Raw genomic sequence first — 21,276 nt, 5'->3', positions numbered from 1 at the left:
CACACAGCTAGTAAGTGTCTGAGGTCAGATTTGAACCCAGGAAAATGAGTCTTTCTGACTCCAGGTCCAATGCCCTTTTTTCTACACCTCCTTGCTGTCCCAAATGACATTGACTTGGCTTTGACTACTTCCTTTCTCTTATGTCTGTCCCTTTCCATTCCCCATTACCACTCTCCTAGTCCAGGTCCTTAGTGCCTTTCACCTATATTAGAGCTCACGCATCTCATATACATCTTATTTGTACCTCTTTATCCACTGATATTCTCTTTTATTCTTTAATAATTCAGAGAATCAAGGAGAGAGGTGGGGAGTTGTTCTTGTTTGTCCTTCATAGTCCTTCTAACACCACAAATCTCTCTCTAAGGTTATTCCTAAGGTTTTTGTAGCCAAGAAAAATTAAACACCCTGAAGCCAAGCTTTTGATGATCAACATCTCCAGGCTGATTCTCAATTGACAGACACACAGGCTGACTCAAAGCCTTTCTTACTGGAAAGGATCAGTCAGAGTTTGTATTCTGCTGGCCTAGCCTTTGAGAGCCAGGGTCATTTAAGTAGAAAGAAAGGTAGATAGAGGACCAGACCTGGACTCAGGAAGACATCTTTTTCTGAGTTCAAATCTGGCCTCAGACACTTACAAGCTGTGTGACCCTGGGTGAGTTATTCAAGCCTGTTTGCCTTAATTTCCTCATCTATAACATGAACTGGAGAAGGAAATGGTAAACCACTCCAGTATCTTTGCCAAAAAAACCCCAAATCGGGTCAGAAAGAGTTGGACGTGACTGAAAAACTACTGAACAAAAAATTCTGGCCGTGACCTATGGCCGTAGAAGGAGGAGGCAGTAGCTCTGATGTAATACTTCCGTCATTACCAAGTCACTACAAGGCACTGGAGGAGGTCTTCGGTGGAGAATTCTATTTTACATTATCGTTGTTTGTGCACATCTTAGCTTTCCTAGTAAATTTTAAGTTCACTGAGGGCAGGCGTTATGTCTCAATCATCTTTCTATCTCCCTCAGTGTTTTTCTCATAAAAGGCAATGTATATTAAGTGTTAATTGGTGGAATGAAGAATTCCATGAAAACCAGGCGGGTTTCAGTCCAATCTCCCTTGTGGACTGGGGGAGAGACCAGATGACTTTGAGATTACTTCCAGTCCTATGATCGCATTTGTTATTTTCTAGATAGATCTAGTTGGAAGCAGTGTTAAATGTTCCTGGGCTTACCCTGGTGGGGGAGAAAAGGATGACTAGGCCTATGTCAATCCTAGTCATCAAAAATGATAGATGGTCAGTTCCAGTAAAGACCAAGAATCAGAGCCATAACTAGGGCAGGATGACTGGGACTTAATTTAGAGGACACAGTCAGCACGTAGTATCCTATGGCTATGGGAACAATCAAATTTAGCATCTGGTTAGCAAGAACGATTGGTCTGAATAGGAAGCTATCTGATGGTAGGTTGAGGTGAGGTCTTTTCTTTCCCTTTCTTGCTTCTTACTCTTTCACCTTTATGCAGTAGCCTTGCCCTAAAGTGCCTCATGCCAGGGTCTCAGTCCATCACCTATGGGTTAGACACTTACTTACAGACACTTACTAGCTGTGTGACCTTGGACAAGTCACTTAATCCTGTTTGCCTCAGTTTCCTCATCTGTCAAATGAGCTGGAGAAGGAAATGGGAAACCACTGCAGTACCTCTGCCAAGAAAACCACTAAAGGGGTCCCTCCCCAACTGCGGCCATGCTTAAGGCCCAAACACTATTTCTGCCACGTGCCCCAGTTCTTGTTTTGAGTCTGCCAAGAAGCACAGAAGATCAATTCCATTTTTTAATGTACAAATAAATTTTCTATTCCAATCTTTTAGCCTTCAACAATACTTATTAAACAGTCACTGTATATATACAGAGGTTTTGCTGGACAGTAGAGGACAGAGTCAAGGTTCAGATAAGATGTGGTCCCAGTCTTCATGGAATTTAGTAAGCCAATGTCCTTTGACCTGATCCAACTTTATTTATTTTAAAATTTATCTTTATTAAAAATGACTTGTACGTGTGTCTTTATTGACATACCATGGAGATTATCGGCGAAAATACGATCTTTAGGGCATGAAGAGTGCTTGATAATGCTTCCAGAGGCTCCAATGACCAAGAATATTTGTCCTGTCCAGAGCCATTTAAGTGGAAAGTTAATTCTGGCCATAGTCAGAAAACAAGGGGATAGAAGCTTGGACACAAAAAAGGACAGACCAAAAAGCAAGATGATGATCCCTGTCCCCATCTACTTCACTCTGCCTTCTGAAAAGGTCGAAATAGTCTTGAGTTCTAATTGCAGGCAATTTCTGCCCCCAAAGGGCTCAGGGTATGGCAGAAAAAGGGGTCAATATGAACCACATCTAAACCCCTCCACAGAGACAAATGAAGTTTCCCGGATGCATTCAGATTCCTATGAGAAGAAAATTATGGACATTCCCTGGCTTAAAATCTCTAGAATCATTATTCCCCAATTCATTCCCCTCAGAAGGCATGTCTGTTTGCTAGGTCAGGAATTCTCTGAGTGTGTTCCAAGGAACTCTGAGAGTCCCTGAGACCCTCTCAGGGGGACTGTGAAGTCAAAACTATTTTCAGAATAGCACTAAGATGTTATCATTTCTAACATGGTAAGTAGAGAAAGCTACAATCCACATAAACAAAAGCTCTTTGAGAGAGTCCTCAAATTGTTTTAAATGATCCTGAGGTAAAAAAGTTTAAGAACTGCTATTCTAGACCATTAAGGTTCTAGACCATTAGGGTTCTAGACCATTAGGGGTACCACCTAAGGGTGGATTGAGCTCTTCTCTTCACTGACCCTGAAAGGTCTACCATCCATTTACTCCAGATGCCTTCTACAGAAGCTCTGGGTCCTGGTAGGCTTTCCCTGGAAGGCGTAAGGATTGTGGCTAGACACTAAGAAGCAGTTCCAGAGAAGAGTATCTTTGAAGTCATCCTGTGACTTTCTCACATTTGTTTCCTCCCCTACCTTGGCAAAGATACTGGAATGCTTTGCCATTTCTTTCCCCAGCTCATTTTGTAGATGAGGAAACAGAGTTAAGTGACTTGCCCAGGGTCATTTAGTGTCTTTGGTTGTATTTGAACTCAGGTCTTCCTGATTCCATTGAGCCTCCTAGCTGCCCCTTGCACATAGTAGGTGTTCAGTAAATGTCCATTTTATTTCTCCTTGCCTACAGAGGGTTTGTGTTCTTGTGTTTCATCAGGATTTGGAGAGTTTCCCCACTTCCAAAGCTACAGAAACTTAAGAAACTCCATTTTGGTAGAGGTTAATAGTCAACCAGAATTCATTAGGTACTTTCTGTATGCCAGGATCTATGCTAAGTGCTAGGGATATTAAAAAGGGGTAAAAACAGTCCCTGACTTGAAGGAGCTTATATTCTAATGGTAGGAGACAACATGTAAGTGAACAGGTGCAAACAGACACATACAAAATAGATCACCAAGACAGAGATGGAGGGACTTCAACCCATCCACTCCCTTATCTTGTATAGGAGGAAACTGAGGAAGCCTTTAGCACAGTGCTTGGCACAAGGGAAGGGCTTGATACATGCTCATTGACTGCCCCCAAAAGAAGAAACCGAGGCCCAGGGAAGCAAGATCACATTTAATAAACATCTGAGGTGGGATTGGAACCCAAGTCTTCTGACTCCAGAACCAGTATTCTGTCCACTATACCACAAGGTTATTGCTGTTGCTTTTCAGTCATTTCAGTTGTGTCCGACTCTTTATGCCCCATTCAGGGTTTGCCTCTCCTCGATCCATCAATCAACGAGTAATTGAAGGGCTGTCATGTGTCAGTGAGTCAAAAAGCCTTTGTGAAACATTGACTATATGCCAGGCATACATACAAAGAAAGACAAAAAGTAGTCACTGCCCTGAAGGAGACGGCATTCCAATAGATGAGACAATATATGAATAATCAGGTATGGACAAGACATACATGAACATATATATCTGTATATATGTATAGATGTATAAATATATGTATGTGTGTAGACAGAGAGACAGACACAGAGACAGAGAGACAGAGGCAGAGAGAGAGAGAGAGAAACAGACACAGAGAGACAGAGAGTCAGAGAGAGAGAGAGAGACAGACACAGACAGACAGACACAGAGACAGAGAGACAGAGGCAGAGCCAGAGAGACAGGCAGTGAATCAGAGAGAGACAGACACAGATAGACACAGAGACAGAGACAGAGAGACAGTGGCAGAGACAGAGATAGAGACAGACAGTAAATGGAAGGCAATCTCATGTGGAAGCCGTGAGCTGTTGAGGGGAGGGCTTCTGTGGGCTAGGTCAGGAAAGCCTTTCTGGAGAAGGCAGGATTTGAGCTGAGTTTCAAAAGAAACTAGGAAGTGGAGATGAAACCACGGGGAGCTGTCCCTGGTGGGAAATGGGAATAAGGATGTCGTGTTCAAGGACCTACAAGGAGGCTAGCAGAACTGTTTAAAGTGTTCAGTGAGTGGAGTAAAATATAAACCAACCAGAGGTGGGAAAGGATTAGACATGAACTTTGAATGCCAACTGCCTAAGGTTTTCATTTGATCCTAAGGGCAATAGGGAACTGCTGAAACTCCTTGAGCAGAGGAGTATCTCAGTCAGATCTATGCTTTAGAAAAGTCACCTTGACATCTGAGTGGAGGATGGACTGCAATGGTAAGGTTACTTTAGAAAGCAAGTATCTAGAAGTTGGGAGAGCAGAGGAGAAGACAGGAATAAACCTCTGACCTAATGGGACACAGGAGTCCAGTTTTCTGAGATTTCATTTTATGTTCTGTTCTTGATGTACAAGTCTTAGATGGTCGGCACTATGAGAGAAAGAATTGGATCTTCCTTGTCTTGGTCTAAGTGCTCTACATAGTAGGTACTTTAATAGCTAGCATTTATATATTCAATGTGTTAACATATGTAAAGTGCTTTGCAAACCATTGTATGCTATATAAGCACTACTTATTATTACAGAGCAATTTAAAATTTGCAAAGTACTTTGCATATATCTCACTTTATCCTCACAACAACCTTGCAAGGTAATTATGATTATTAACCTCATTTTTACACATGGGGAAACTGAGGCTGAGAGAGGTTAAGTGATTTGCCCGGAGTTGGATAACCGGTCTGAGACAGGATTTGAACTCAGGTCTTCCTTATTCCAAATCGAACACTCCATTTTACCACCTAACTTCCTTAATGAATTTAATGACTGTTTATGAAGGGGCAAGGTTTTATTTTGGTCTCCCAGTGGACTGGGGATACTCCCCACCTCCTATTCAGGGGATGTAGAAGGTAGGATCAGAGCAAAAAAGTGGAAGACAAAATGCTGCTAAGGAGGCACTGTCCAACATCCCTCTTAAGTGGGCTCTGGTTTTTGACTGTGGAATTCCACTCGTTACCTACCATATACTGCTGTTTTGTTCTCCTCTTCTTACTCACTAGCCCTTTCTTTGAGCCATAGGCCAAAACAGGATGGTGTAATGGCATTTAGGTTTGAGGGATGTGAGTTCAAATCCTGTCTCTTCTACTTGCTAAATGAGGCCAAATTATTTAGCATCTCTATGACTTAGTTTCTTCATCCGTAAAAATGAAGGAATTTGGATTTGATGGCCCGGTAAGACCCCTTTCAGCTCTATTTCTAAGTTCTTATGAAAACAGGTTTTAGGAAGCACTAACCCATTTCCAAAGGTTCCCTACTTTTACAGTCTTCTGAAATATCACACTCCTCTGGGTACCTAGTGGTCAGTCAGTTCTTTCTCTCTTATCCTGGAGTAACATAAGATTGTTTCTTCCACTCTGTCCCTCCTTCTCCCATTTTCTAATTCTGTCTTTCATTTTTTCCTTTCAGGATTCCATGTTTTCTTTGGCCCTGAAATGCCTTATCAGTCTGTCCACCATCATCCTTCTGGGTTTGATCATCGCCTACCATACACGGGAAGTCCAGGTAGGCATCTTTTCCTCCCATCTATTTCCATTCTAAACTGTTGAAGCCATTGGTACGTTCATTACTCTTTGCTGGGACAGTCTTCTTTTAGTAGGGAATCCTTCTAAGTCACATGCCTTTTGTAGGTTGGTTTCTCTGTGCCTTCTCTCATACTCACTATATCCACCATCCCTCCCAAGATTTGACACAGAAAGATGTGAAGGAATTTACAGCCTCCCTATGGATTTGAGAACTGCTTTACTGAAATCCTTATTTGAGGATTCCTGAACCCAATTTCTTGTCCTGTGCTTAATTTATAAATTGTGACATAATAGAACCAAGATGTCAACTTGAAAGGTCTCCAGTGGAGTGCCCTAAGGATCTGTGCTTTGTCCTAACAGTTAACACTTTTATCCATTCCTTGGATAAATATATATGGTGTGATCATCAGATTTATAGATGATTTAAAGCCCTGGGTGACAAAGTCAGGATTCAAAAGCTCCTGAGAGTGTAGAACACTGGGTTGAATAAAAAAAAATTTGTATTTGAAATTCAATAACTAATACAAAGTCTTAATTCCTGGGTTCAAAAACATCAAGTTCATAATTACAAGGAATGTGTATGGGGAAGATAGCAGTTTGACTGAAAAAGATCTGGAGATTTCAGTGGACTATAAACTGATTATGACATGGCTGCCAAGAAAATGGTTGCCATCTTACAATTACCAGAGGTATAGCATCCAGTCCAAAGATGGTCCTATTGCCTCTGTACTATGACCTGTTTAGACCACACCTGGAATACTGTGTTCAGGTCTAGGAATGCCATGGATAAGATGGAGGGCCATGGATTCATGCTGAATGAGCAGAAATTTAAGGAATTTAGACTCATAAAGAGAATACTTGGGGAGAGGAGGAAAGGAGAGAGGAATTCCAGCTGTCTTCAGGTATTTGAAGGGCTGTCTTATGGAAGAGGGATTCATTTTGTTCTTGGTGGCCCCAAAGGGCAGAAATAGGAACAGAGGGCGGATATTTCAAAGAGATCTATTTGAAAAAAAAGAGCCCACCAGTAATGGAATGGGCTGCTTCCAGAGTTAAGGGGGTTCCCTCCCTGGAGGTCTTCAGACAAAGGCCAGATAACCACTTGTCTCTTACGTTATAGAAGGAATTTTTGGTCAAGTATGGATTGAACCAAATGGTTGCTGAAGGTCCAGCCATCTCTGAGAGGTTTCTGTGAATGTGTGTTACAATTGTAGTAATGGGGTTTGGGGTTTTTTTTGGAGGGAGCAGGCAAGAATGGGGATCATTGGACCCTTTGGGTACTTACACTAAAGTCCTATGGGTGAGGCCTGAGACAGATTTGTCTCGTATTAAATCCCAACATAAGTTTATAGTAAATTAGGAAGTTTCATATGTTGGTAACACTTAAATCTTCCGACAAGGGCTGGTGTCTGATCAGAATGAAAGTCTTTAGAGGCTGAAAGGGGCCATTCCAGCTTTTTCTGCTCAGGAGGGGTGTGGTAAGCAGGAGGTACATTGATGGGAACCTAAAAACACTCTCCATCCTGGGCTGCCTGGAAGGATGTGAGGATCATTCCTCCTGTGCTTTGAGATTAGGAGGAAAGTGAGTGGAATAAGCTGTCCAGATCTGCTGTGGGAATGGAATGATGCTGCCCAGATAACCTGTATCCTGTAGCTAATGGAAAGTAATGATCAAACTCATCTTTGAAACCCCAAAGTATGTGTGTGTACGTTTCCACAGCACACATACACACTCATCCTAGGAAGAGGAAGAGCATTCTAGGCACGGGGGACAGCTAGTACAAAGACATGCAATGAATGAATGAATGAATGAATGAATGAATGAATGAATGAAAAGGCATTTTGAATGAAAAGTGCTGGGGAAGGGGGATGGAGTGCTGGGTGTGAAGAACAGCTGGAAGACAGGTTTGGAAGGACTGAAGAGTATAGATAGGGGTAGTTTGAAATAAGGCTTCAAAGGTAGGTTTGGACTAGGTTCTGAAGGACTAGAAAAGTGTGTGTATATATGTGTATACGTATGTATATATGTATGCACATATATTTACATATATATGTATGTATACATACTGAAGCTGGTGAGGCATATATACTCATAAATACTCATACATATATACTCATAAAATATAGAAATATCAATATATGTTTATATAAAAGTAAAAAATAATTGCGTATATATGTACACACACATATTAGCCCAGAGGTAATGGGAACCACTGGATTTCATTGAATAGGAGGTAATATCACCCAACCTTGTGCCCTTTAGGAGACAAAGCACTTTAGGAAGGTAAAATCAAGCAGGAGGCCTTTGTGATAGTCTAAGTGAGAGCTGATGAGGGCTTGACTGTGTGAGTGGGGAGAAGGGGACAAATGTGATGATTTAGAGAACTAGGTGGACATGGGAGGTATGTGAGAGAGTGAGGAGTGAGGAATGCATCAAGTTCTGTCTAATTGGATGACTAGAAGGATGGTGGTGTCCTCCACAGAGATAGGGGTAAGTTTGGAGGTAGATGAATCCTGTTTTGGACATGATGAGTTTGAGATGCCTGAGAGCCATTCATTTCAGATGTGAGGCTTGCTGCTCAGTGATTTTTCAGTGACCCTACTTGGGATTTTCTTGGCAAAGATACTGGAGATATTTCCTTCCCCAGCTCATTTTACAGATGAGGAAATGGAGACAAACAAGGTTAAGTGACGTGCCCAGGGTCACTCAGCTAGTGAGTGTGTGAGATCAGATTTGAACTCAGGAAGATGAGTGTTTCTGACTTTAGGTTTAGTGCTCTGTGCACTATGGCATCACTTAGCTCCATCATGCTCACCAGGCTCAAAATCTATATAGCTCAGTGTCTCAACTGGTGAGAATGGTAGTAATTTTACACGTGAATAATACAAGCAGATATGTAAAAAATACTGCCATGACAAAACTCATTGAGTTTATTGTTGGGAGAGGTGGTAGGTGGTATGATGTAATGAATGGTAATAACACTAAATGTAGAGTCAGAAAATTTGAATTCAAATCCTGACTGTCGTTTACTTCCTATGTTATCTTGGATAATTCCCTTCATTTCTTTGGACTTCAAAAATTCATTTCTGTAAAATTATGTGGTTTAGAGGATCTTTAAAATACCTTCCAGCCAGGAGTGTGCTTGGTAAATGTTTAACATCTAGCTCTCTGAAAAAAAAGTGTTCCCTATACACTTTTAAGTTTAATCTGCATTCTTAAAATTTTCTTCATCACTTCTTAATTCTATACAATCAATAAAATAATAAACCAATTCCCAATTTGTAGCATTTGTTAATTTCCAAGTTGTAAATTTCACACTGAAAATTTAACAATTGACTATCACCAGCCAGTATGAGCTGCCTCCTTAGTCCTCATCTGACTCTAACTCTTAAAGGTCTATGTTATCTTTGATGGTTAGATGTCTGATTAGCAGTACCCCTCTGCCCCCATCCTACCCCCCCATCTTGCTGTGACCAACTTATAGCCCTATTTCTCAACCTAAAAATTAGAAGTTTGCTACTGTTCTTGCCCATTTCTGTCTTCCAGTACCTTTTATCTGTCACCTATCTCCTTTCCTTCCCCCTATACACCTGGTGCCAATTTGGAATCTGAGATCTAATCCTAGTCAGGTGCATCTCTACCATAACTGCTCAGCAGCTGACATTCATTCAGTCATTCATTCATCAAGAACTTATTAAGTACCTATTGTGTTCAATGTCCTGTGCCAGGCATTGGGGAAACTTGAAGTCTAAGTCAGACAACATTTCTACCCTCACAAAGCTCATAGTCCAGTAAGAGAATAAGGCACAAAGGTATTATTATGAAAAACAAACGTTGCATGATAAATATGTTAGATGCAGGACAAAATTCCATATGAGGTCCAAAGTGAAACTTGTAACTCACAAGGGAAATCAGGGAAAGCTTCATATGGAAGGCATCAGTTGACAAAATGATTGAACACCCTACACTATCAGTTTGCCTGTATGTTTGCTTTCCAACTTTCTGCTTTTTAAAGAAAATACTTTTTTTTATTAATAACTGTTTAAAAATTGCTGTAACTTCCCAATAACCTCATCACCCCAAAAGAATTCTTCTCTATGGCAAAGACATTCTGTTAAGCAAAAACCAACCAACACATCCACTATGTCTGACTACATATGTCTCATTCTATACCTATAGTCTACCACTTCTTTATGGACACGGGGAGTCTTCAGGAATTAAGACTGGTTATTTGCTTATTTCATTGACCAGAGTTCTGAAACCTTTCCCTGCTGTTTCCATGTATATTGTTGTGGTCATCATATAAATGATTCCTTGGTTCTGCTTGCTTTACTTTCTATCAATTTATACATGTCTTCCCAAGTTTCGAATTAGATAATATTTACAAATGCTTAGCAAAGCACCTGGTACTTAATAGATACTTGGTTCCTTGCCTCTTCCCTTCTCTGAGTCCTTCATATTTGTCATTTATTATGGTGCAACACTATTGTGTCACATTCATGTACCATAGCTTGTTTCTTCATTCCCCAAATGATATACATTCTGGTGCAATTTTTTCTTTGCTACCACAGAAAGTGGTAGCAAATAAAGTAAATAAATAGAAATAAATAAAATATACATACACATAAATGTATATGAATAAATAAAAATATACATACCATAAAATAAATGCATATTTATAAACATATATATGTGTGTGTGTATACATATATATGTATATAAATGTATGCATGCAGGTATATGTATATGTATGTATACACATACACACACATATATACATATATATATATACCTTTCTCTCTGTCTTTGACCAATTTGGGCTCTATGCCTAGTAGTGGGCCAAAAGGATATATACAGTGTAGTGGCTTTTCTTTTTAAAGAGTACAATGCCTCCTAATTCCAACTTGTGTCTCCAGGGACCACCCTGACTTCCTTATCCATCTCACTCCCACTGCTAGGAAACTACTCTGGCAGGTGTATGGTGGTAGGCCTAGCTCAGTGGCTGACAGGGGAAAAAGAGGTAGAGGAAAGAAGAAAACAAGGGACAATTCTCTGATTTCCTATAATTGTTGGGGAGACATTGACATAATAAATTTACTATAAGTTATTATAAATGTATTTCTCAAATTATTATAAATTAATCACAAACACTTAATATAAATTAATTATGAATATATGTATTATAAATTATCATATATTTATTATAATTGGAAATAATTATAAATATATTTATTATAAACTATTATAAATTTACTATACATTCATTATAAATTTATTTATTATTAATTCACCATAATTTATTTATTATACATTCATTTCTTATAAATCATCATGAATTTATTATAAATATGTTTGTTATAATTTATTATATATTTATTGTACATTTGTTATAACATACATTTATTATCCAGGGTGAAGGGCTTAGAAAATCCTCTTTTCTGTTTACCTCTAGTTTCTTTCAGGACAGTCAGAGCTAGGGCAAAGTTTAGGAGCTGGTGTTAACAGAAGTCATTTCTGTCACTGACTTTCCCTTACTCTTCCATCCTCCCACTAGGGGGAGATTCCTAAGGAAGAGGTAGTATGATGTGGTATGAAAGACATCTATGGCATGTGAAAGAATGAGTGCTGGATTCAGATTCAGGAGACCTATACTAAAGTCTTGACTCTGATCCTCCCTCTATGAGTGTCTAATAGGAATGTTGTCTGAGCCTCAGTTTTCTCATCTGGAAAATAAAGATAATAAAATTTAGATCACTTCCTTCAGATTTGAAGGAATCATGTTACAAACCCTAAAGAGCTATACAAGTGTGAGCTATCATTGTTAAGAGCTTTAAAAGCTTTCATCTCAGAGACCTTTCTCCTCTTCTCCTCTCTCCTTGGCTTTCACCTTGGATTGTAGTAAGCAACATTCTAAGCTCTCAATCTGCTGGATTCCCTCATTGTCCCTCCCTCACCTGCCCTTTTGTTTGGTACACTAATTAACCAGAGCTAGGCAAGAGGCAGCCAGGTACCTTGGACAGAGCTCTGATGATGGAGTCAAAAAATCTGGGTTTGAGGTCCTCTTCTTTCATTGACTAGTTTTGTGACTTGGACAAATTGCAGAATCATAGATCTAGAATTGAAAGAAATTTAAGAAGACTTCTAATCTAACCCCCTCATATTACATATAAGGAAACTGAGGCCCAGGGAGATGAAGTGACTTGCCCAGGGTTAGACAGGTAATAAGTTTCAGAAGTAGGATTTGAACCCAGGTCCTTTGACTCCAGAATCAGTGATTTTTTTCACTGTATAGACCACTTCTGTATCTCAATTTCCTTATCTGCAAGATGAGGAAACCTGCTTTACTTACTTCAGAGCTTTCAACATAGTAATCATTTATTAAGCACCTACTATGTGCAATGCCTTTGTTGAGTTCTAGGTATGAAAAGTCCAAAAAAAAAAACCCCTCAAAACCCAAACAACCCAAACCCAAAAGACCTCCTTCAGGGGTCAAAGAAGACAACAGATACAAAGTAATTTGCAAACTGTAATTCACTGTACAGATGGTGAGCTGTTATTATTAGTCTCAGGCTAGATCCAGGCACATATAAAGAGGTTTTTTTCTGCCTAGGTTTGGGTGATGGAGTGAACTTCCCCACTTAATTCCTTCTGTTTGAGTTCAGAATTTTTTGGTGAGCCTTGCCTTTGAGAAGAAAAGCTTTCAGCATCATCATTAAGGTATCTGGCATCTGAATTTCAATTTGCTAAGTCATACTGATCCTGATGAAGCTAATGAACTTTAATAAAATATGGAAAGATCCCTAGTTGAGTTCTTCCTTAGCTTATAATAAGTTTTGGGAAGGAACTGGTCATAGAGGGTTTCTTGGAGGAGAGAGAAGTTCTGCATGATGTCTGCATACAGAGATTTGTGGGTTTCCCATCTCCCTTCTCTCCTGTAGTAAGGGCTATCCTGTGTCCCTATTTTTGTTTTCTGACATTGCTCTACCACTTTGGTTTTAGAAGGTACTTACTATGTTTGTCAACTGGTCATTCAACAGTGCTTTCCTCATAGATAAAGTCAGGGGATTGGACTAGATGACCTTTAAACTTTCTTCCATTGAAAACATTCTTCTCTACTTTTATGAGCCTCAGTTTTCTCTTCTGTTAAATGAGGATGATATTATTCACTTTACTGCCACACACAGTGTTATCATAAGAAAGTTATTGTGTTGTGTCTGACTCTTTGTGATCCCATTTAGAAAACCCTAAATTTTTTTGAGGGGGGGCGAAGATACTAGAGTGGTATTGCTATTTCTGTCTCCAGTTCATTTTCCAATGAGGAACTGAGGCAAATAGAGTTAAGCGATTTGCCTAGGGTCACACAGCTAGTAAGTGTCTAAGACTGGATTTGAACTCAGGTCCTCCTCACTCCAGAGCCAGCACTCTATCCTCTGTGCCACCTAGCTCCTGTTTTAAGGAAAATGCTTTCCTAATCTCAATGCCTGATAGAAATGTGAATCACTAGCATTATTATGCTTTTTCAATTTAATTGTATTTTTTTTCCAACTACATGTAAAGACAATTTTCAACATCTATTTCTACAAGATTTTGAGCTCCAAATTTTTCTCCCTTTCCTCCCCAAGACAGTAAGTAAGCAATCTGATATAGGTTTATATATATGTACAATCATGTTAAATATATTCTCAAGTGAGTTATATTGTGAAAAATCAAACAAAAGGGAAAAACTATGAGAAATAAAAACCAAAAAAAGTGAAAACAATATGCTTCGATCTACATTCATACTCCGTACTTCTTTCTCTAGGTATAGTTAACATTTTCCATCATGAGTCTTTTGGAATTGTCTTGGATCATTGTACTGCTGAGAAGAGCTAAGTCTGTCACAGTTGATCATTGAACAATGTTGCTGTTACTGTGTACAATGTTCTTCTGGTTCTGCTCGCTTCACTCAGCATCAGTTCATGTAATTCTTTTTGGGTTTTTCTGAAATCTGCTTGCTCATCATTTCTCACAGCACAATAGTATTCCATCACAATCATATACCACAACTTGTTCAGTCATTCCCCAATTGATGGGCATCCCCTCATTTTCCAATTCTTTGCCACCACAAAGAGTTGTTATAAATATTTTTGTGTATATCATTATTATGTTTAAGAGTATATTCTAAGCTCCCTTCTTGTTCTAACATTCTATATTTTGTGTTCTAACATTTTATGTTCTAAATTCTCCTCTAGTTTTAATATAGGATCACAGATCCAGAGCTACAAAAGCCCTCAGAGAATATCTAGCCCAATTCCCTCAATTTGGGGCTGATGAAACTAAGACCCAGAGGGGTTAAGTGATTTGCCTAGTCACGCAGGGAATAACCATGTGTTCTATGTTTTAACATTCTACATTCTAAGCTTTCTTTCAGGTCTTAAACCACATGATCTATGTCCTAATGTTCTCTGTTCTAAGCTTCCTTCTAGCTTTAACATTCCAGCTCTTAAACCTGTTCAGTTGTGTCCGATTCTTTGTGACCTCATGGACCACAGTGTTCCAGGCCCTTCTATCCTCCACTGTTTCTCTGAGTCTGTCCAAGCCCACGTTCATTGTTTTCTTGACACCATCTATACGTCTGCCACCCACTTTCCTTTTGCCTTCAATCTTTCCCAACATCAGGGTCTTTTCTACTGAGTCCCAAATTTTCACTATATGGTCAAAGTATTTAAGCTTCAGCTTTGGTATTTGACTTTCCATTGAGTAGCCCAAATTAATTTCTTTAAGTACTGACTGATTCAACCTCCTTGCTATCCAAGGGATTCTCAAGTCTTCTGCAGCACCACAGTTTGAAAGCATTGATTCTGAAGTGTTCAGCTTTCCTTATAGTCCAGTTCTCATAGCCATACATTGCTAGTGGAAAAACCATGGTTTTGACTATATGGAACTTTGTCTTAAACCCTATGCTCTACATTTTAACATCTATATTTTAAGCTCCTTCTACCTTTAAAATTCTGTTCTTACATTCTAAGCTTCCCTCCAGTTTTATCAAATTCTATGCTCTATGTTCTAACATTCTATGTTCTAAGCTCCTTTCCGCTTTTAATATTTCATGTTCTCATCTCCCTTTCTGCTCCGTTTTGTGCCCTACATTTTAATATTCTGTGTTCTCTTCTATGATAACAAGAAGGTACTTCAGATCTAAAGGTAAGGAAATGCCCCAGGGTACCTCTTTCCAGCAAAGGAAGTCTCACCCCGCGAGGGCTCACAAGTACAGTTGCCCAGCTGTGCTCTTGCAAATGGAAACTGCCCTGCACAGTGGCAGACCGACAGAGAAATTCTTAAAGCCAGTAGGATTAAAGAAGAGGGCTCTATTCTGGGACAAAGCCAGTACAGAAAGGGTGCCTTGGAAGCATAGAAAAATATAATTCTGGAGGGCTGCCATCCTTTGCCAAATGAACATCCATCTCTTGCTCCACTCTAATTAATGTTACATTGATTGATCGTAGGATTGTATGGGAAATTGGAAATCGGGATTGCATTCTGGGGTATGGAGTGTGTGGAGGCTGGGCCTCTGGGACTCCAAGTTCTGTGAATGGTCTCAGCAGTCTGTCCAGGCTTCCTGGGTGCCTTAGGCTTCCCATACATCATCTGAGGTTGCTGCTTCTTTAAAAAGAGGCATTATGATGGGATGCAAATTGGGTCAGTTTGGGAGTTAGAAGACCTGGGTTTGAGCCCCAGCTCTATCATATGCAAAGCATCCCTCTTCTCTGAGCCTCAGTTTTCCTCATCTACAAAATGGTAACAATCATTCTCATCCTACCTATCTCATAGCGCTATTATGTGGAGGGCATTTTCTAAATGGTAAAGATCTATTACAAAAATGAAGTATGGTTGTTATTCTTAGTTTTCAGAGCCCTTTCATATATATTGTCTCTACAGTGTGTGATGAAGGAAAGAGTGAGTAATTTAGAATCAGGAGACTTGGGTTTGAATCCCAACTCTGACATGAACTATGAGAGCATAAGCGAATCATGTTACCTCCTTTTCCTCTTCTGTGAAATGGGCATCTTAACACTTCCATTACTTATCTCAAAGGGTTGTGGCATTCCACAATGGCAGATTGGGACCAGGTTAGGGCCCCAGGGTGCAGAAGAAAGTATGGTGGCTTTGGAATCAGAAGAGGGAAAGCCTGTTTCCTCCTCTAATGTGAGGGTATTGGTTTGGATGGCTTTCTAAGGTCCCTTCCCATTCCAAATCTATTATCTTATGGAAAATGTTGAGTGCCAAGATCAGGAGCTTTGTAAAGATCAGTGTAAATGATGCCTACTACTCGAAGCCTTTTCATGTATGAAACTGGTCCTTCAAGTCCCGGAGTCTAGGCCATTTCTATGGTTTGTGTTGGAGCAAGGTGAACACAGTTCACAGAATTGCAAGAGTTGGAAGTGACCCCAGTGTCCATTTAACTTAACCATACTTCAAAAAGAAATCTGTGCTATAACATAATCTACCAGTGCTTGAAGTCCTCCAGAGAAGGAGAACCAGCTACTCCCTCCTGAGGCATCTCATTCTATTGATGGATCATTCTAATTGTTAGGAAGTTCAGATCAGCCTCTTTCCAACTGTGTGACCCTGGGCAAGTCACTTAACCTCTGTTTGCCTCAGTTTCCTCAACTGTAAAATGACAATAATAATAGTACCTGCTTCCCAGGGTTGTCATGAAGATCAAAGAAGATAATATTTGTAAAAGTGCTTAGTGTAGAACTTGGAATATAGTAGATGCTTAAGAAATACTTGCTTCCTTTCCCCCTTCCTGATGTCACCTCTCTGGGTTTCTAAAGTTTTCTGGTACCACCACGTTCTCTCACATACATGGTGCCATTAGACCCTCAGAGCCACATTTGGAATCAGGTAGGGAAGATGCTACTGTCTATATTTCACCATGGAAGAAACTGAGGTCCAGAGAGTTTGAGGGACTTGCCAGTGTTCACTGAGCTAGCTAGAGGCAGGGTTAGATTGAGAACCTAGATCTCTAAATTCGTGGTCCTGGAATTTTTCCACTATTCTATGGCATTTGAATGAATTTTAGCATGGAACAATCAAATGAGCACTGATTTTGGTTTCAGAGGACCTGGGTTCACTCCTCCACCCCAAGTACCTGCCTCTGCTACTTAAAATCAACTTTGTTCAAGTTACTTAACTTTCTTGAGCCTCAGTTTCCTCATGTGTAAAATGAGGGGTTGGAATAGATGTCCTTTGAGGTCTCTTCCAGCTCTATATCTAGGGTCCTGAGGACCCAAGTTTCTCCAGGATAGTGTTCTAGCCTTGGTGAAGTAGCTGGCTAGGAATCGCCATGGTTACTCTACCAGCACCCTCTGTGTGACATTTTTGTTTTAGTTGCTAAATAGTTTAACATTTGGGCTTAACCCTTTCTACTGCCAAAAAAGGGTTTCAATTGCTCTTTTGCTCTAGTCTTCGTAGGTGTACCTTACAAAATGGTGATTCAATCAGGGGCAAGAATGGCTGTAGCCTAATGGAAGGAGCTAATTTTAGGGTCCAAAGACCTGCATTCAAATCGTCTTTGCCACTTAGTACATATGACTCTGGGCAAGTCCCTTAACCTCCATTGAGTCTCAAGATTCTTCATATCTAAAGTCAGGAGACCAGTTAAATGTATCTAAGGTCCCTTGGGCTTCAGATCCCACAAACCTATATTCACTCCCACATTCTCAGCATCGTCAAAAATAATTATTCATTTGCTGACTTCAACGATGGCCTTGAGGAATTGCTGTTGCATCGTATACAGATTTGAAGGGCTGGATTTCAGACAGGTCATGTGAGGGATGTGCCTGACAGCAGGAGTGGTAACCAGAGCCCGGAGAATGATGGGACGTGTCCTTGTCAGAGATGACACCAGCATCAGCAAACACCTTCTAAATTGGTTGCCAACCCTATTTAGTCTTTTTTAAAGCCTATTTTATATATGATTACAAGCCCTTTTATCCCCAATCAGGATACTTCAGCTCTCTTCTGTCCTTGAACTCTGGCTCATGGATAGAGAGCTGCCTTAGTTTCATGTTTATGAATGAGAAAGTCATGTAACTTTGTCCTCTCTTTTTTCATGTTCTTTTTTCTCCTCTTCTCTCCCTTTGCCTCTTTCTTTGGTTTGACTGGAAGGAGAACAGAGATAGGATTTGGAAAGGCAGATTGGAAGCACATGGTGGCAGTAGGATGGTGGCTTTGGAGTCAGACACTCTGAGCTCTCATACTTTCCACCTGTGTGACCTCACTTAACCTCTGTGGGCTTTGATCTCCTCATCGATAAAATGAAGCGATTGGACTAAATGATCGCTTAATGTCTCTTCCAACTCTAAACCTTAAGAAAGATTTAAAATGCCAAGGTAAATTTATGTTTTATTTGGTTGGAGATGGGGAACCATGGCTTTTAATAGGGGTATACATTAGGAAATGGGGGTGTCTTGTGAAACTGATAACTTAAGCCAGAGTATGCACTAAAGATCTATTTGCGAGGACTGAAAAAGTGACTTATCTGTTACCTGCCAGTCTTCCTCATTTTCTTAATGTCTACAGCTAGGCGGTACAGTGGATAGATTGTTGGGCTTGGAGTTAGGAAGACCTGAGTTTAAATCCAGCCTCAGACACTATTTGACCCTGGGTGAGTAATTTAATCCCTGTCTGCCTCAGTGTTCCTAACTGTAAAATGGTGATAATAATAACTGTAATAGCACCTGTTTCTTAGGGTTGTCATGAGTCTCAAATGAGATAACATTTATAAAGTGCCTGGTACATAGTAGGCACATAATAAATTCTTGTTTCCTATTACTATTCGTTTTCTTCCTATTTCCTATTCCTTTCCCCTATTCAACATCAAAATGCTGATACTGATTATTCTTTGGCTCAGAAATTTTACTTTCACTGCAATTCCTCTAAGTCTCTTAAAACGATCAATTGGCTAGGTTGTACCTCCTCCCTCTAGCCTCCCACAGTGCTATATTTGTACCTGTCTTACTGCTGGGTTGTATTCTGCCTTGTACCATTTGTAGGCTTGCCCTACTGAATTGTAGATTCCTTGATGGCAGGGACTGGGTCTCATGTTTAGTCCAGTTCCTTACTTATAGAAGGTATTCAATAACTGAGAAAAGAAAAAAAAGGAAGGAATTTCATTATTCATTGCTTAAACAAACATCTTTAAGTAAACTCATCATTCAGTCATTTCAGGTGTGTCTGACTCTTTGTGACCCCATTTGGAGTTTTCTTGGGAAAGATACTAGAGTAGTTTGTCATTTCCTTCTCCAGCTCATTTTACAGATGAGGAAACTGAGGCAAACAGGATTAAGCGATTTGTCCAGGGTCACACAAGTAGGAAGTGTCTGAGACAAGATTTAAACTCAGGTCTTCCTGATTCCCAGTGCTCTATCCACTAAGTTGCCCCAGGTAAACTCACAGACTCGTAATAATAACTCACGTGTCTATATCCTGTTAACATCTAAAAATGCATTCTTCACCACGGCTCCGTTGGTAGGTAGCACCTGGCACACTGTGTCAAACAATAAATGTGTGTTCACTCACTTGCTTATTGATAATAGTAGTATGCTCATTTAGGGCAAATTGAAGCTCAAAGATAGCCTTAAAGGTCCCTGTTAGTGCTGAGATTTTGTGATTTATACTGCCAGCAAAGTGTGGGAGCTGCGGTTCTCGCCTCTGCTCATCTGTGTGAATGGTGCCTCTTAAGGTCTCCTCAATTCAATAAACATTTATCCATTTTTTAAAAAAATGGTGTAACCTCTTACATATACAACATTTCTATTTGAAGTTTTTGTAATATGGATAGAAGACAGTGGGCTAATTATATTTATGCTAACCTATTTTCAGTTTTCTCAGTAATTCTTCTTGAATATATTTTTCATGTTCTTAAATTTATTGAAAATTTGCTCATTGTGTTTATTGTCTCCAGGTCTAGTTTGTCATTCTACTGACCTACATTTCTATTTCTTAATTAGTACCAAACAGTTTTGGTGATTACAGCTTGATGATTAAAAAAAATAGTTTTGAGGCAGCTAGGTGACTCAATTGATAGAATGCTTCCTAATGCTTAAGTCAGGAAGACTTAAGTTCAAACTCAGCCGCAGAAAATTTCTAGTTGTGTGACCCTGGGCCAGTCACTTCACCAGTGTTTTCATTAATCCACTGGAGAGGGAATCAGTATCTTTGCCAAGAAAACTCCATGGACAGTACTGAAGTGCTATGGTTGATGGGGTCAAGAAGAGACTGATATGACCCAGTAACAACATTATAGTTTTAGGTCTGGTAATGCTGGGCCTCCAGGTCTTATTAGTACTTTTTTTTTTTATTAGTTTCCTTTTGTTGAACTTTTGCTCCTTCAAACACATTTTGATACTATTTTGTCCAGTACGATAAAATAACTCTTTGGTAGTTTGATTGGTATAGTATTATCTCTGTAAATTAATTCATATAGTATTACCACTTTTAATAAGTTGGGGAAGCCCAACCACAAACAGTGAATATCATCTTTAAATATTGTCTACTTATATTTCTGTAACAATTGGTCTATTGTCTTATTTAGCCACTTCTTGATTAGGTTAATTTGGGTAAGTTGACTCTTAGATATTTTGTGCGTTTTGTAGTTATTTTGAATGGAGTTTCTCTGTCTATTGTTTCCTCCTGTTTTGTTTTTAATAGTGCTATATAGAAAAGTTGCTAATTTTACTCTCAGTTTCTTCATTGATTTACTGAGTTTTATAAAGAAACTTCTTCTCCTCCTCCTCTTTCTTCTTCATGACTGTTACTTCTTTGACTTAGGAAATATCAGACAAGAAAACTCTTTACTAATGCAGATTGACGTGTGCTCTGCTATTTGTCTTAGACAGTTGCAGAGACAGAGAGAGATTGAATTAACTCAAGTCAAATAGCCCATTAGTATATGCCTGGCTTGGACTTAAACCCAGGTATTCCTGATTCAGAGGCCAGCTCTCTATCCTCCATTACATGTTTCCTATCATCTGAAAATAGGGATAATTTTTTCTTTTCCTTGATGCTGTTTATGTCTTTAATTTCTTTCCTCTAGCATTTTTGTAATTAAAGTTCTTTCCAAACCTTAAAGGACAACATAAACGTCAGTTATGATAATGATGTCAAATGATAATGGGGTCATCCTTGTTTTATCCTTATACTCACAAGGAAAGATTCCATTGCAAATAATCTCAGCTCTTGATTTAGATATGTACTTTTTTTAAAAAAAATCCCTTTATTTTATTATTTATTTA

The 21,276-nt window shown here is 39.4% G+C and overlaps 1 protein-coding gene across 1 annotated transcript in view; it reads left to right on the top strand.

The window, feature by feature from the left end:
• The window catches only part of KCNN3 (potassium calcium-activated channel subfamily N member 3), a 282,492-nt gene that overhangs the window by 86,324 nt on the left and 174,892 nt on the right, over positions 1-21,276 (top strand). Inside the window, exon 2 of the mRNA XM_072647120.1 lies at positions 5,882-5,977. Within this exon, the coding sequence (XP_072503221.1) occupies positions 5,882-5,977 (96 nt within the window). The remainder of the gene's footprint in view (positions 1-5,881; positions 5,978-21,276) is intronic.

This window comes from Notamacropus eugenii, chromosome 2 (assembly GCF_028372415.1).
Source record: "Notamacropus eugenii isolate mMacEug1 chromosome 2, mMacEug1.pri_v2, whole genome shotgun sequence".
Classification (NCBI taxonomy): domain Eukaryota; kingdom Metazoa; phylum Chordata; class Mammalia; order Diprotodontia; family Macropodidae; genus Notamacropus; species Notamacropus eugenii.
Note: the sequence above shows the minus strand (reverse complement) of the source record. Positions and strands in the feature narration are given on the sequence as shown.